This window comes from Sus scrofa, chromosome 10 (genome assembly GCF_000003025.6).
Source record: "Sus scrofa isolate TJ Tabasco breed Duroc chromosome 10, Sscrofa11.1, whole genome shotgun sequence".
In the NCBI taxonomy this organism is placed as follows: domain Eukaryota; kingdom Metazoa; phylum Chordata; class Mammalia; order Artiodactyla; family Suidae; genus Sus; species Sus scrofa.
The window spans coordinates 13,098,180-13,114,986 of NC_010452.4; the positions used below are offsets into that span (position 1 = coordinate 13,098,180).

Genomic DNA, 16,807 nt, shown 5'->3' on the forward strand with positions numbered 1-16,807 from the left:
TATGCTGTAGTTTGGGGCAGTGCTGGATCCTTAATCTACTAAGTGAGGCCATGGAGACTATGTCACGTTCTCAACCTGCTGAGCCACAATAGGAACTCCTAAAATAATTAGTATTTTTTTTTTGTATGTATTGCCATTTTACTAATTATTTTTGGCAAATTTTGTAATTCCTCTCTGTTCATTTCTCCTCTGTTTCTCTTCTGTTGTATTTTGTGTGTGTGTATATAGTTTGTTTAGAGTCCTTTCTCACTTTCTTTTGTATATTTACTGTAAGTTTTTTCTGTGTGATTACCACGAGGTTTGCATGTAATGTCCTATGTAAGCAGTCACCTGTTTTAAGTTGATAGCAAATTAGATTTGAACATATTCCAGAGCTTTATCTTTTACTCTCCCCCATATTTTACACATTTGATGATGCCTTATATGTCTTTTTATTTTATCCATCCTCTAACTAATTATGGTAATTTTAGTTAATTTTATTACTTTCGTTTTGTAACCTTCATGCTTTGTTTATAAGTAATGGATCCACCACCTTTATTGTGTATTTACATTTGTTGTATGCTTTTTACTTTCATATGTATTCTTATTATTAGTTAGTGCCATTTCCCTTCAGCTTACAGAGGTCTCTTTAATAGTTTGTATAGGGCTGGTTTAGTGATGATGGACTATTTTAGCTTTTGCTTATCTGGGAAACTTTTGATCTCTCCTTCATTTTTGAATAATAACCTTGCTTGGAAAAGGATTCTTGATTGTATGTTATTTTCTTTCAGCATTTTCAGCATGTCATGCCACTTCTTTTTGACCTATAAAGTTTCTTCTGATAACTCTGTGAGTTCCCCTTCTACATAATTAGTTGTTTTCTCTTATTGCATTCAGGATTCTCTTTTTATTCCTAACTTTTAACTATTTTATTTATAATGTATTTTGGTAGGTCTCTTTGGGTTCATCTTGTTTAGAATGCAATGGCTTCCTAGACCCAGATGTCTGTTATTTTCTCCAAATTTGGGAAGTTTTCAGCTGGTATTTCTTCAAATAATTTTTCTGCCCCTTTACTTTGCATTTTCCCCCCCAAGACTCCTCTAATTACAAATGTTATTTTGCTTGATGATGTTTTAAAATTCCCTTAAAGTATCTTCACTTTTTAGTCTTTTTATTATTTTGCTACTGTGTAAGGATGAGGTCCATTGTTTATTCTCCAGTGTCTTGATTCATTCTCCTACCTCATCCAGGCTGCTATTGAACCTCTCTAACATACTTTTTAGTTAAATTATGACTTCTGTTTGGTACTTTTAATATTTTCTGTCTATCTCTTTATTGAAGTTCTTAACTTTGTTCATCTGTTCTTCTCTTGAGTTTGGTGAGCATGTTTGCAGCCATGACTTTGAATATTTTTTCAGTGTAGTGCTTATCTCCATTTTACTTAGTACTTTTTCTGATGTTTTTTGTTATTCTTTCAATTGTTACATATTCTTTTGTCTCCTTATTTTTTCATAATCTGTTTAGTTCTGTGTATTAGGTAAATCAGCTATCTCTTTCAGTCTTGGAATGGCCTTATTTTGGAGATATCTTGTTGGGCTCAGAGTCAGAATATTGTCTAGCCATTCAAGGTAGGTAATCAGTATGCCCTCCTGGGAGTCTGTAGCTACTCTGAGTTGCTAGTAGGTTGGCTGGCCTGCAGACTGGCTTATGGGCTTGGCTAAAACTGCTGTGGGACTCTGGTGGGCAGGGCTGGTCCCCAGATCAGCTAAAGGGCCTGGATGCTGCTATTGTGGGGCTTGTGTTTGAGGTCCAACCCTGGTGCAGGGATGGCAGGACTCATATTGGTCACCTCCAGCTTTAATGGGTTAGATGGAGGATTCTAAAAGATGCCCACCAGCACCTGCATTAGCAGTGTAGCCTGAGATCACAAATATGGTTTCCTCCAGTGTTTAGGTCCCCGGGGAGTATCCCAAGTGGTTCCTGCCTCTCTAGCAGAGGTTTTAAGATTAGTAAGTGGGTCTCCTTCATCTATGGTCCATGTATTTTTCTTTAAAAAATTTTTTTTTAAATTTTCTTTTTGGGGCTGCACCAGTGACATATAGAAGTTCCCAGGATAGAGACTGAATTGAAGCTGCAGCTGCTGACCTACACCACAGCCACAGCAATACCAGATTTGAGCTGCATCTGCAACCCATGTCACAGCTTGTGGCAATGCCAGATCCTTAACCCACTGAGTGAGGCCAGGGGTTGAACCTGCATCCTCATGGGTTGAGTTCTTAATCCACTGAGCCAGAACAGGCATTCCCTGTGTGCTTTTCAATCTGGTGGTTTTGTACGAATTTTCAAGTTGATCGAGTCTGCATGCAAGCCCTTTAATAGATTTTCCATTTCCTGCAGTTCCGTGTTTTTCATGGTTGTATTCCTTGTTTGTTTTCAAAGCTAGGTGTTTGGGGGGGCTCATATCTCATGTGCGGGATCTAGGGGCTGAGATGCTTGATGTTGAGCTCAAATTCTTTGATCTGTAAGGAGAGTATCCATATGTTTGTGATCCCACCAGATTGTGGATCACCAGAGCTAGGGTGTGGGTTTTCCTTGGTAAGACCATATCTCTGCCTCTCCTACCCATCTTAATGCTGTCCTTTTATCATTTGTTGTGGAAACTTTGTTCATCCAATGTTCAGGTCCCTTACTGAGGGAATTATTCCATATGTACTTTGGATTTATTGTGTCTGTGGGAGGAGGGGAGTTCAGGATTATCCTATGTGGCCGTCTTGAACCCTTCCTCTCCTTTGATTTTTTCTTTGACCATTGGTTATTTTGTATCATGTTGCTTATTATCTATGTAATTTTGAATTTTTCCAGTTTTTTACAGTTAATTTCTTTTTTCATACCATGTGGTTGGGAAAAAATTCTTAATGTGACTTTAATCCTTCTAAATTTAAGATTTGTTTTGTGGCCCAGCATGTGATCTGTCCTAGAAAATGTGTCATTTGCACTTGAAAATAATGTATGTTCTTTTGTTTGGGGGTGGAATGTTCTATATATGTTTCTATTATGTCCATTTCGTATAATGTGTCCTTTAAGGCCAGTGTTTCCTTGTTGATTTCCTGTCTTGATGATCTATCCATTGATGAAGGTGGTATTAAAGACCACTATTCTTATTGTGCTGCTGTCTGTTTCTTTCTTTAAATAAATATTAGTATTTGCTTTATTTATCTAGGTGTTCCTACATTGGTACATAAATATTTACAGATGTTATATCCTCTTGTTGATTGGCCCCTTTATTATTATGCAATGTGATCTGTCCTTTATTACAGTCTTTTTTTTTTTTTAAGAGCTGCATCTGCAGCATATGGAGGTCCCAAGGCTAGGGATCAGAGTTGTAGCCACTGGCCTATGCCACAGCCACAGCAACACCTGATCCAAGCTGCATCTGCGTCCTACACCACCTCATGGCAACGCTGGGTCCTTAACCCGCTGAGTGAGGTCAGGGATCAAACCTGCATCCTTGTGGATACTAGTCAGATTCATTTCTGCTGAGCCATGACAGGAACTCCCTATTACAGTCTTTGTTGTAAAGTTTATTTTGTCTGATATGAGTATAACTACTACAACTTTCTTTTAATTTCCATTTGCATGGTATATATTTTTTTCCATCCCTTCACTTTCAGTCTATGTGTCCTTTCTTCTGAAGTCTCTTGTAGCAGCATATAAATGAGTCTTGGTTTTGTTTGTTTTAATCCATTCAGCCACTCTATATCTTTCAATTGGAGAATTTAGCTCATTTATATTTAAAATGATATTTATTAATTGTGCTTATTGTCATTCTGTTCATTACTTGTGAGCTCTTTTGTAGTTCCTGTCTGTTCCTTTATTATTCTCTTGCTCTTTTCCTTTGTGGTTTGATGACTTTCCTTAGTGTTAATACTTAGATTCCTTTCTTTTTATCTTTAGTATATCTACTGTAGGATTTTGCTTTGTGGTTACCAGTGACTTTTCTTTGAGTTCCCTGATCCTTTCTTCAGCTTCATCTAAACTGTAGCTGAACCTCTTTAGTGTATTTGAGTCCCATCCTGTGGGTTGTGGGTTGCTGCGCCAGCAGGGGAGGAGTTTATGGCAAGAGTGTGTCAGCCTCTCCTACCTACTTCAATGTAGTTTTTTCTTCTTTGTCCAGTCTGTAGTTGTTACTCAGCTAGAGGAAATTGTTTCATATGTATCAGTAGTTCAAAGGAAACTGCTCCATATGTGGTTGTATCCATAGAAAAATGTGAGTTCAGGAACTTCCTCTGTTGCCACCTTGACCCAGAATTTCCTATATCCTTGACTCAATGTGAAATTGGATATAGACCAATCTCATATTTCTCAGATAAATAATTGCTGCCTTAGATTAGACCATACACCTCGCATGCTAGGGAAGTATGTCACCTTCTAATGTTAGATATATAACACATTGGTTTTAGTCAGTATTTATGACTTTTTTCATTCCTGAATTAATCTAACTTTATTTAGAAAAAAATTATTTTGAAAGATATTCTTTAAATTTACTACATATTCTGGAAAATCATTAATTCTTTATATTTCATGACAGTATCAAATCTATTAAATCTGCCAAATCACCATCAATAATGGATGTATTAATTTATACTTTTACAATATTACAGAAATTGATATTTTCCTACTTTTAATTTTTTGCCAGTCTAATTGGTGAGAACAGCTTTTTTATTGTAATTTTAATTTGCAATCCCCTATCTACTAATAAAGTTGAACTTTTCTTTCATTTGTTTACTGGCCATTTGTCCTTAGCTATAAACTATTCACCATTCTATCAAAATGTTTATTTTCTGTTGATTGGAAAGAATTATTTAAATATTTGGCGTATAATCACTAGCCTCTTGGAGTTCCCATCATGGCTCAGTGGTTAACAAATCTGACTAGAAACCATGAGGTTGTGGGTTCAATCTGTGGCCTTGCTCATTGGGTTAAGGATCCGGCATTGCCCTGAGCTGTGGTGTAGGTTGCAGACACGGCTCGGATCCCACGTTGCTGTGGCTCTTGCATAGGCCAGCAGCTACAGCTCTGATTCAACCCCTAGCCTGGGAACCTGCATATGCCACGTGAGCAGCCCAAGAGATGGCAAAAAGAAAAAAAAAAATCACTAGCCTCTTATCTAGGTTATAAACATCTTCTCCTAATATGTTAATTATATTTTAACTTTGGTTATGGTGGCTTTTCTTCTGGGTAAATTACTAAGTTTGTGGAAGTCATATTTATTATTATTTTCTTTTTAACATGGTTTGATTATTTTTCTGAAAGTCTTTGTTACCTCAGGGTTATAGACATATTCTCCTATATTTTCTTCTAATACTTCTTTGCTTTTCCACATTTATTTCTCAATTCATTTATAATATATGCTTGCCCATAACTGCATCAACCTCTTTCCCATTATGGTTTATAAAAAGTTAATCATTCCTCCATTGATTTGAAATACCACCTTCTTTACTTACTAGATTATCTTTTATAAATGGTCTTATCTTCAGGCTCTAATCTGTTCTACTGACCTGTTTTCTTTTCCTATGTCAATATCACATTATTTTGGTTTTCATAGGTATGTGTTTTTATATCTGAGCATGTAATATTATATATCCTTTTGGTTGGACAGACATAGTTTGTACCATCTCCTTATACTAGTTTTCAGTACTCCCCCTTCTTTCTTTTACACTTAATGTTAGATGTAAGATTAAGTATTTTTAATGCATTTCCATATATAAGCAACTGAAAGCAGCATACTTTTAGGGTTATGCAATGCCTTCCTACTTTTGACGCTGTTTATACAATAGCTTAAATCTCATTTAATTCTTATAGAAGAAGCAGTTTTTATCAGTTGATGTTTGTGATTTCTAGAGGACCAGATATATTGAACTACTTATTAGCATTGTTGGTTTTGCCAGCATGGCTTTTAAATACTAAGAGGACAACCTATAGAGCATGGTAAATACAAGCCAAGAAAAGAGAATATTTTAAGAATGAGAGAGTTGTCAGCTGCTCTCTGACAGCAGAGATCAAGAAGGATAATGTCTGAAAGGTTTTTATTTGATGAGTTTTTTTTGGGAAGAATTATTTCCATTTTATAGAGCCATCTCTTCTTTTCTGATCCTACTGCTTCCACCCAAGCTTAGGTCTTTATTAAGAAAAGCACTCTGAGAGTTCCTGTTGTGGCTTAGTGGGTTAAGAGTCTGACTAGTATCTATGAGGATCAGGTTCAATCCCTGGCCTCTTTCAGTGGGTTAAGGGTCTGGTGTTGCTGCAAGCTGCAGTGTAAGTCGCAGATGTGCCTTGGATATGGTGTTTCTGTAGCTGTGGTGTAGGCCAGCATCTGTAGCTCCAGTTCAGCCCCTAGTTTGGAAACTTCCATATGCTGTGGGTGGCCCTAAAAAAAGACACCCCCCTCAAAAAAAGCATTCTTACTGGCTCCTGTTACTGGTATTGCCTCTTGCTAACTACCTGAGTAATTGTAGAATTATGGTTTTTTTTTTAAATATATTTTTTAAGTGGAAAAATATTGTTCCTCCTTTTCAGCTTCTGTTAAATTGAATTTTAAGCTATATTGTCTCTTCCAATAGCATAGTGTTAATGTCAACTTTAAGTTACCATTTAAATTTTTCTCTATGTATAAATTATTTGGAACATTATTCATGATCCTTAAGCAGTGCCTGTATTTGCACTTACATTGAATTTTTTGGTGTTCTAAACCAGTTCCAAAGGATGATGATGTGATAAGACATATTATTAGGTTAAGAGAAAAGCTTGGTTGGCAAACTGTATTACCACAAAGCAATTTGGAATACAGATGTTTCAAAACTGCAACTCAGAAGATACTTCTAAAGGTATTATTATATTTTATTCAGTTCTAGTATAAAAATGAATATTTGAAACTGTATTAATCATCACTTTAGACATTATATCAAAATCAGACATTACATTAATATTAAATTACAATCATTGTTTTGTGGGAAATGTTTATAAAAAGCATTTGATGTAATTTTGTTAATTTAAAGGCTGAAGAACAGATAAGACATCTCCCTGAAATTTGAATCTACTCTTACATTCCTGTTGATTAGTTTTTGTGATTTAACAAGAAATCCTTAAGTGCTTTGTAACATTCTGTCATTCTCATTTTATCATTCCTGGTACTGATTTTCTATTTCAGTATCTGTTTTCTTGTCCTTGGCATTTTCTCCTTACTCATTAGCCTCCCCAGGAAAGTGTGTCTTGTCCACAGTCACATGACTAGAGGTAGAGGCTGTGATAAGGACTAAGGTCTGCCTCCTGTGACCTCATTTATTGCAGGTGATCTAAGATGGAAAAGGAGCCTCACTTCCTACTTTCAGATGAGGGATTCTCAAAGTGCAGCCCCCAGGCAAGCAGCATTATTAACACTTTGCAACATATTAGAAAAACATATTCCCATCTTCACCCCAGACCTCCCAGATCTGAAGCTCTAGGGGTGGAATCCAGCAATCTGTATTTTATTAAGCTCTCCAGGTGATTCTAATGTACTGCTGAGAACCACTGTTCTAGACCAGAGGTCAGCAAAATGTTTTTTTTTGGAAAGAGCCAGATAATACTTTAAGCTTTGCAGGCTGTATGTTTTCTGTTGCAGTTACTGAATTCTGTCATTGTAGTACAAAAGCAGCAAGAGTCAATGTATAAACAAATGAGTGTGGCTGAGTTCCAATAAAACTATTTAAAAATAGACCTCTGGGCTTGGCCATGTGTATATCACAGCTGTAGACTGTTCTCTTGAGGATAAATGGTCTTCTGGTCATTATTCAGAGGCAGCATTAAAGTACATGCATGATGGAATCAGCTTCACCTAGTTCTGAATCTATTTAATGCTCACTGTGTTGTTTGGGGCACGTTCCTAACCTCAGTGAGCTTTAGTATCTTTGACCTTGAAATGGACATTGTAGAAGTAGTGCTCACCATAGAGAGCTATGAAAATTGAATGAGACAATGCTTGTGGCATGGAGCCTGGCAGAGAGTGGACATAGTAGTTTGAAAAAAAAAATAGCTGTGTATAACTTTAATATCATAAGGCCATGATATTAAATGAAAATACCATGTTAGAGGTATAGAGTATTTTCATTTTTATGTGAAGAAAGAATTGAGAATATTAAAAAGACTTGTTTTTAACTGAAAGAATAATTTAATTGGAACATTTAGTATATTGCAATAGCTCAGAATGTGGGTTTAGAGTCATAGTGTACTTATGCTTCTATAATTGGATTATTATATTTATGATCCATTTAGAATAATGTTGTCTACAATAAGTTTCTAGTAACCTCAACTTTTTGGAGACAAAACTGAGAACAAAAAATGCCTTAGGTAGTCAAATAACTGTAACAAAGTTCATGTACAATATTAGTCATCATTCAGAGCTTATTTCATTTTATTTTCAGTTTTAAACTTATTTTTTAAGGTTTCTAGGGGATATTATATCAGAAGTCAAAATAAGAAAGCAAAACAGCTGAGACAATTGAGAAGAAACAATGTGCTCATGGGAGGAAACATATTTTTGAAAATAAAACTGGATCCCCAATTTTGAATTAGAATAAAGAGAAATTGTTCAGTTCCTCAATTCATCAGATTCTGAAGGCATCACTAAGCTAGAACAAAGAATACTAAACGCTTTTTATAATAAAATTTTATTTTTCAGAAGAGACTTTCATGTAGCGTTTTCATCAACAAAGTTAAAAGTTTCAAAGCTAAAAAATAAATTTCATTTAAAACTTTCTGATGCAGAACGACTTATTTCTTAATGCCAGGTTAATGAGGAAGAGGCATTTAGTATATTGCAATAGCTCAGAATGTGGGTTTAGAGTCATAGTGTACTCAAATCCCTGTTTTGCCACTTTGTGACTTTGTGGCTTTTCTAAAATCACCTAACTTCTCAAAACAGTAATTTCTGTATTGACTTAATGAGATTAAAAAGATAAGGCTTTGATCTCAAATTTAAGCGAATAACTGCAAAGATAATATGTGTGAAACACTTATTAGAAGGCATGTCATCAAGTTCTTTAGAAGATTGATGTTGTTGAGCTTTGAGTAGACACAATTTGGTAGTAGCTTCATTCAGTTATTTTTTAATCTATATTAACATTGTTTCACTTTACTGAGTAATCTGTTCAGCCATTTTACTATTTGATTTGATCAAGTGAATTAAATAAAATCTTTTCAACCTCAGAAACCTTTGAAAGATGATGGAGAATTTGTATATTGCCTCCCTCGGAAAAATTCTAAAGTTCTTTATAATCCGTATGATCTTCAGGTGGTCTCTGCCCACAGGGCTAGACATTGCAAAGAATTTTGGATTGTTACTGCTTCATTTATCTCAAAGGTAATATTACAGTGGATTTTATCAAGTTGCAGAATCATAATGAAAAAATATTACTCACTTTATAATTTAATTGGTTAAATTTATCTTTTGGGGTTTCAGACAATCCCATTCGTTTGATGAAGTTTGTGTTTAAGAACTTCCTTGGCAGGAAGTTTTTTTTTTTTTAATTTAAAAAATTTTTTATTTTTTAATTGTCATTTCCCCAATACAATTCGGCAGGAAGTTTTTTTAATAGTAACATTGTTTTTCTTTTTTGTAGAGTTTTAGGTTTGAGGATTCAATTTTAAGAATTATTTTTATGGAGTTCCCGTTGTGGCGCAGTGGTTAACGAATCTGACTAGGAACTATGAGGTTGCGGGTTTGATCCCTGACCTCACTCAGTGGGTTAAGGAGCCAACGTTGCCGTGAGCTGTGGTGTAGGTCGTAGACGCGGCTCGGATCCCTCGTTGCTGTGGCTCTGGTTTAGGCCAGTGGCTGCAGCTCTGATTCGACCCCTAGCCTGGGAACCTCCATATGCCGTGGGAAATGGCCATAGAAAAGGCAAAAAAACCCAAACCAAAACAAAAAGAGTTATTTTTACCTCTCAAATACTTTATTAATATATTAGTGTAATTTTTTAAAGGAAGAAGTAAAACTAACAACGACTACAACAACAAAAACAGGCATTTGCTGGCCTAACAGGAATTGTAAAAATAAGGGAGTATTTACTCAGATTTGCAAGAAACTTCATTCCCAGATGTAGGAATCTCCCTATTATATTTTGACATAGTACTTTGATACTTACCACAAGTTATAATTATGCAGTTGTGTGTTTTGATCATTTGTTTAATGTCTGCCTGCCAGCCTCTGCCCTTCCAGCCTCCCAGTTAACCTCTGTGTGGGCAGGACCACATCTAAACGAAGTCGATCTGTATGTGCAGATACGGAAACTCCTCTAATACGCATTATCAACTGGAAATGGAAGAAACACATTCTATATAAATAAAACTGTGCGCATAAATCCGTATGTGCTGATACAGGCACCTTGTATTTATGAAGAAATTTAAGAAAATGTTACCTCTAGGTGGGGGAGAGAGACTCTTGGAAAGAGATGAAGAGCAGGTTGTTTCGCATGTCCAAGTGAGATATCTGGCTAGGTAATGGGATTGTTACCCACTTTGAAACTACTATAGCCCTGTAGTTAAACTTAAGTTCACAAATATTACTCTGTAGAAAACATGGGAGTTACAAGACTTAAAAATAAATACTGATTTGTGAAAAGTATCTCAGGGTGAAGAAGTTTCTCTCATCCTCTCTATAGTGGAGAACAAGAAACAGTTTTAAAAATGGCAAGTATAGAAGCAGTGTGTAAGGAGAAATCAAATTTGAGTGTAGATGCAGTGGCAGAGGCCAGATGTAGAAAAAGCTTAATAATAAAGGCAGATAGTTAGGAGCCAAATACAGGTTTTCTTAACTTCTTGACAGTAGTGTATATTTTTTTCAAGAAGTAAGGTCATGTTTTGTGCTTTAAATGTGCAGGTTACTAAAACAGGTGGTGTAGAAGAAACAGAACTTGTACCTTCTTTGGAATGGCTACACGAAAGAAGATGTTACTATTTATTACAGCAATTCAAGATATTTTCCCATTTTCGGTGAGATGAATGAGACTGAAACCAATTATTTGTAGTATGATCCTGGTGAAATTGCAATTGCCCGGATAACAGCTGAGTTCTACTGCAGTAATGCCATATTCAAGGAGCATTTTATAGGAAATGGGGTATTTCATAAAAATTTTTTAGATAAGGGAAGTATACCTGTTTAAAATCTTAATTTCAATCTTTTTGGATAAGCATTGTAAGAAAAAGATGTTTTATACTTAAGCAAATTTAAATCGACTATGATTAACTTACCTTTTGCTTTTCATTCATTTATTCATTAAATAAATATTCTTCAAGGTCTGATAAGAACCAAGCATCCTTCTTGATGCTTGGGATACTGATCGAACAAACCAGTGTCTTGCTTTCAAAGAACTTAGATTATAGTGGATGAGAAATAATAAAAGGAACGCTTGACTGTGTAATGTCAGGTAGACATGAAATATTATGAAGGAAAACAAAACAGAATTAGGGAGGTGGGGGCAGCTTGTTGATTTAAGGTCATCATTTTTAAATTGATCTAGTTGTAAGTTGCATCACATCACATCAGGATTCCTGAGACTTTTTGAACAGAGTAGTACTGCCTTCACAGAGTAGTCCCAGAATGATGTTCTTGCAGTGTGGGTATCTGGTTTGATAAACTTTTGTTTCATCTCTAATGCCTGTCTTTTCTTGTTCCTGCTGCTATCTGCTATATACTAGGAAAAGAGATAATGTTTTAAATAGTTAGATTTAATATGGTAAGTAGTTGGCTAACTAAAAACCTCAGGAACTTTTCTATAAGAGAAGTAAATGGATTGTGTGGCAGAGAAGTTATTCACTTGCTAAACAAACGTTTATTATGTTACATGTTGTGTTACACTGTTATGGGCACTGGAGACACACCTGGGGAAAAAATATGCAAGGTCTCTGTGCCTATAGATCTCACATTCTAATAGAGGAAGATAGATAATAAATAAGTGCATAAGTAAATAAATAGATTTCAGATCGTGGTAAGGGCCAAAAAGATAATAAAACAGAGGGTGTGTGTGTGTGTGTGTGTGTGTGTGTGTCTTGCTACTTTAGATAGGATGGCCAGAGATGTGTTTAAGCAGAGACCTAAATGATGAAGAGGACACATCCCATGAAGGTCTTGAGAGAGAAGCATTCCAGGCAGAGGATACAGCAAGTTTAAAAGTTCTGAGGCAGGAACAAGTTTAATGTGTATTCAAAGGTAGAAGTGATTCCATTGAAGTGTTAAGAGGTTGGTAGAAGATGAAGCTGGTTTAGCTATTGTTTGGAACCTAACTTACATGCAGTGTAGTGTTAACAATTGAGAAGTTTCTTTTTAAGAATATGTATGATACTTGCATCCTTGTAAATTAGGCGCTATTAGTGAAGCTAGAAGTTTCTGACTCTAGATTATTAGTGTGTGATCTTATCCAAGGGATTACTTTCTGTATCTGTTTATTTAAAGTGTCATTGTTGCACTTTCCCCTGGTGTCCTTGCCTTGTAATAAATCCTCAGGGTCTATTCTGCCCTAAATAATTTTCATTGACTAGGCTTTGGAAACCTAGTTGGGACTGGGGCAAGAATCATTGTTTTATATGACGTTTGGCATCACTATGTCCACAGCAAAAATGATTCATTTTCTTCATCATATGTTAAGAAAAATGTAAGTTAAATTTTTGTCAACTTTAAATTTGTAGATTCGTTTGAATTTTGAACTTGATTTTTAATATATTTTCTAATTTTTTTTATCAATAATGTAACAGGTTATATTTACATAGAAAATTAATGACCTAAAGTGGTCATGTCATGTATGTAGTGCAGAGGTGTGTACACAGTAACAAGCATCATTGTTCCTTTTTTAACCTCATGAACTTTCTGGATGATTAATTTCTCTGGCCTGGTGCGCATACTCTTGAGGTACCGTGACTGGATTAGAGTGAGATAGGAACTTCTTTTGAATGCTTCTTTGGAGCCTGGTTCAAGTTGTCAGATTTGTCTGAGCATTTCTTGTCCCCACGGCCTCATCACCAGATTCTTTTTGAACCACTCAGGTGGCTCCAGGGCTCCTTCAGTCTTCTTTGATTCAAAATCAACCCCTGATGTCACTAACACTGGCTGGTTGTTTGGCCTCCTGGGCATTATATCCCTGCCAGTTTCCCCTCCCCGCTCACTCTTACCTACTGCATCAGGAATCTCAGTTTGGCACGTATCACATCTTAGCATTTGTTTAAGAGTGATTATTTTAGGGTGTTCCTGTCGTGGCTCAGTGGTAGCGAACCCGGCTAGTATCCATGAGGACTCAGGTTCAATCCCTGGCCTTGCTCAGTGGGTTAAGGATATGCCATTGCCATGAGCTGTGGTATAGGTTGCAGAAGTGGCTTGGATCCCACATTGCCATGGCTGTGGTGTAGGCTGGCAGCTACAGATCCAATTCGACTCCTAGCCTGGGAACTTCCATATACTGTGGGTTTGGCTCTAAATAAAAAGACAAAAAAAAAAAAAAAAAAAAAAAAAAAGAATGATTGTTTTCACCAGGATGGAAAAACTGCTAAGGGAAAGATTGTGATAAGGTACCAGACTAGTCCCACAAGTGCATGAAATAGATGGCACTGTTCATTTAGAGAAATTAAGGAAGGTTTTCAGAAACAGTTGACCATGTTTATTTCATGTGTGAAAATCAAGGATGGTGAATAAATCACCAGGGAAACTTTCCCATTCCTTCCCTTGTAGGTTTTTTCAGTTTTTAAAAGGATGAATGCATCCTTTTAAAAACACAAGTGTTGGAGTTCCCTAGTGGCATAGCGAGTTAAGAACCAGCATTGTCATTGTGGTTCAGGTTACAGCTGTGGTGCGGGTTTGATCCCTGGCCCAGGAACTTCTACATGCTGCATGTGCAGCCAAAAAGTGAAAACAAAAACACAAGTATTAAATAATATCAAAATGATATATATTATCTTTTAAAAAAATTTTATAGTTTCATACAATTTTTAAAGGTTATTTTCCATTTACAATTAAAAATATTGGCTATACTCCTTGTGTTGTATAATACATCTTGGGCCAGTCTACACCCAATACTTTGTATCTCCCACTCCCCCACTCCTATGTTGTCTGCCCATGGTAACCACCAGTTTATTCTCTATATCTGTGAGTATGCTACTTTTTTTGTTATATTCACTAGTTTGTTGTATTTTTTTAGATTCTACATTTAAGTGATATCATACAGTATTTGTCTTTCTATGTCCAACTTATTTCACTTAGCATAATGCCTTCCAATTCCATCCATATTGCTGCAAATGACAAAATTTCATTCTTTTTTATGGCTGAATAGCATTCCATTGTGTATATACCACATCTACCTTATTAGCTCATCTGTTGGCAGACACTTAGGTTGCTCCCATAACTTGGCAATTGTAAATAATGCTGCTATGAACATTGAAATGCATGCATCTCTATGAGTTAGGGTTTTGTGGGGTTTTTTTTTCCAATATGTATCCAGGGATGGGATTTCTGGGCCATATATTCTATTTTTAGTTTTTTGAAAACTAGAGAAAGAGGATTTCCCATCACGGCTCAGTGGTTAGCGAACCCATCTAGCATCCATGAGGTTGTGGGTTCGATCCCTGGATCCCTGGCCTTGCTCAGTGGGTTAAGGATCCAAAAAGACAAAAAAAAAAAAAAGTTCCCGTCGTGACGCAGTGGTTAACGAATCCGACTAGGAACCATGAGGTTGCAGGTTCGATCCCTGCCCTTGCTCAGTGGGTTAACGATCCGGCGTTGCCGTGAGCTGTGGTGTAGGTTGCAGACGCGGCTTGGATCCCGCGTTGCTGTGGCTCCAGCGTAGGCTGGCAGCTACAGCTCCGATTGGACCCCTAGCCTGGGAACCTCCATATGCCGCAGGAGCGGCCCAAAGAAATAGCAAAAAGACCAAAAAAAAAAAGGATCCAGTGTTGCCATGAGCTGTGGTGTAGGTTGCAGACACAGTTCAGATCCCGCATTGCTCTGGCTCTGGGTGGTGGCTACAGTTGTGGTTGGACCCCTAGCCTGGGAACTTCCGTATGCCCTAAGCTGTGGTGTAGGTCACAGACATGGCTCAGATCTGGCGTTGCTGTGGCAAAGGCCAGCAGCTGTAGCTCCAATTAGACCCCTAGCCTGGGAACCTCCATATGCTGCAGATTTGGCCCTAAAAAGCTAAAAAATTAAAAAAAATAAAACCCCCAATAAACAAAAGTCCAGGGCCAGGTGGCTTCACAGATGAATTCTACCAAACATTTGGAGAATAGTTAACATTTACCCTTCTCAAATTGCAAAAAACTACCAAGAAAGGGACAATTCTGAACTTATTCTGTGAGACCAGCATTATGCTGCTACCAAAGCCAGACAAAGATATCACAAAATAAGTTACAGGCCAATAACACTGATGAACAGTAGATGCAAAAATCTTAAAAAAAAATACTAGCAAACCAAATCCAATGACATTAAAAAGATCATACACCGTGATCAAGTGGGATTCATCCCAAGGGACTGCAAGGTTTTTTCAATGTCTGTAAATTAATCAGTGTGATACACCAAACATTAAAACATTCAAGAATAAAACACATGTAATCATCTCAATAGATGAAGAAAAAGCTTTTGATAAAATCGAACATCCATTTATGATAAATACTCTCCATAAAGTGGGTATAGAGAGAACATACCTCAAAATAATAAAGGCTATATATGACACACCCACAGCTAACATCATGCCCAACAATGAAAAGCTGAAATCATTTCCTCTAATACCAGGAACAAGATAAGGATGCCCACTCTCACCACTTTTATTCAACATAATTTTGAAAGTTCTAGCCATAGCTACCTGAGAAGAAAAAGAAACAAAAAGAATCCAAATGTGAAAGGAAGAAGTAAAAATATTGTTGTTTGTAGAAGACATGACACTATGCATAGAAAATCCTAAAGATGCCACTAGGAAACTACTAGAATTGATCATTGAATTCTGTAAAGGTATAGGATACTAAATTAATATACAGAAATTGGTTGCATTTCTATACAACAAAAAATAAACTCTCAGAGACAAATTAAGGAAACAATTCCACCAAAAAATAATAAAATATCTAGGAATAAACCTACCTAAAAGGTAAAAGACCTGCATTCCAAAAACTATTAGACACTGATGAAAGTTTGGTGTTAGATGCAAACTATTACATTTGGAGTGGATAAGAAATGAGGTCCCACTGTATAGCACAGGGAACTATATCCAATCACTTGTGATGGAACATGATGAAAGATGATATGAGAAAAAGAATGTATATGTATAAACTGGGTCACTTTATTGTACAGCAGAAATTGTCGGAACACTGTAAATCAACTATACCCCCCACATTTTTTTAAAGTAATCAAAGACAAAACAAATGGAAAGATATACCATGTTCTTGAATTGAAAGAATCAGTGTTTTAAAAATGACCAAGTTACCTAAGGCAATCTACAGATTCAGTGCAAACCCTATCAAAATACCAATAGCATTTTTCACAAAATGAAAAAAAAAATTTCAAATTTGTGTGGAAACAGAAGACCTCAAATAGCCAAAACAGTCTTGAGAAAGAAGAATATGGAAGAATCACACTCCCTGACTTGAGACTATACTACAAAGCTACAGTAATGAAAACGGTATGGTATTGACACAAAAAAACAGACACATAGATCAGCAGAACAGAATAAAGAGCCTGGAAATAAATGCACAGATTTTCGTCAACTAATCTATGACAAAGGAAGCAAGAATATACAATGGAAAAAGTCTCTTCAATAAGTAG

The 16,807-nt window shown here is 36.3% G+C and overlaps 1 protein-coding gene across 1 annotated transcript in view; it reads left to right on the plus strand.

Annotated features, from left to right (window-relative positions):
* Positions 1 to 16,807, plus strand: part of DNAH14 (dynein axonemal heavy chain 14) — a 341,496-nt gene that overhangs the window by 50,178 nt on the left and 274,511 nt on the right. The window contains exons 5-7 of the mRNA XM_021064261.1: positions 6,733 to 6,863; positions 9,224 to 9,376; positions 10,895 to 11,007. Of these exons, the coding sequence (XP_020919920.1) occupies positions 6,733 to 6,863; positions 9,224 to 9,376; positions 10,895 to 11,007 (397 nt within the window). The remainder of the gene's footprint in view (positions 1 to 6,732; positions 6,864 to 9,223; positions 9,377 to 10,894; positions 11,008 to 16,807) is intronic.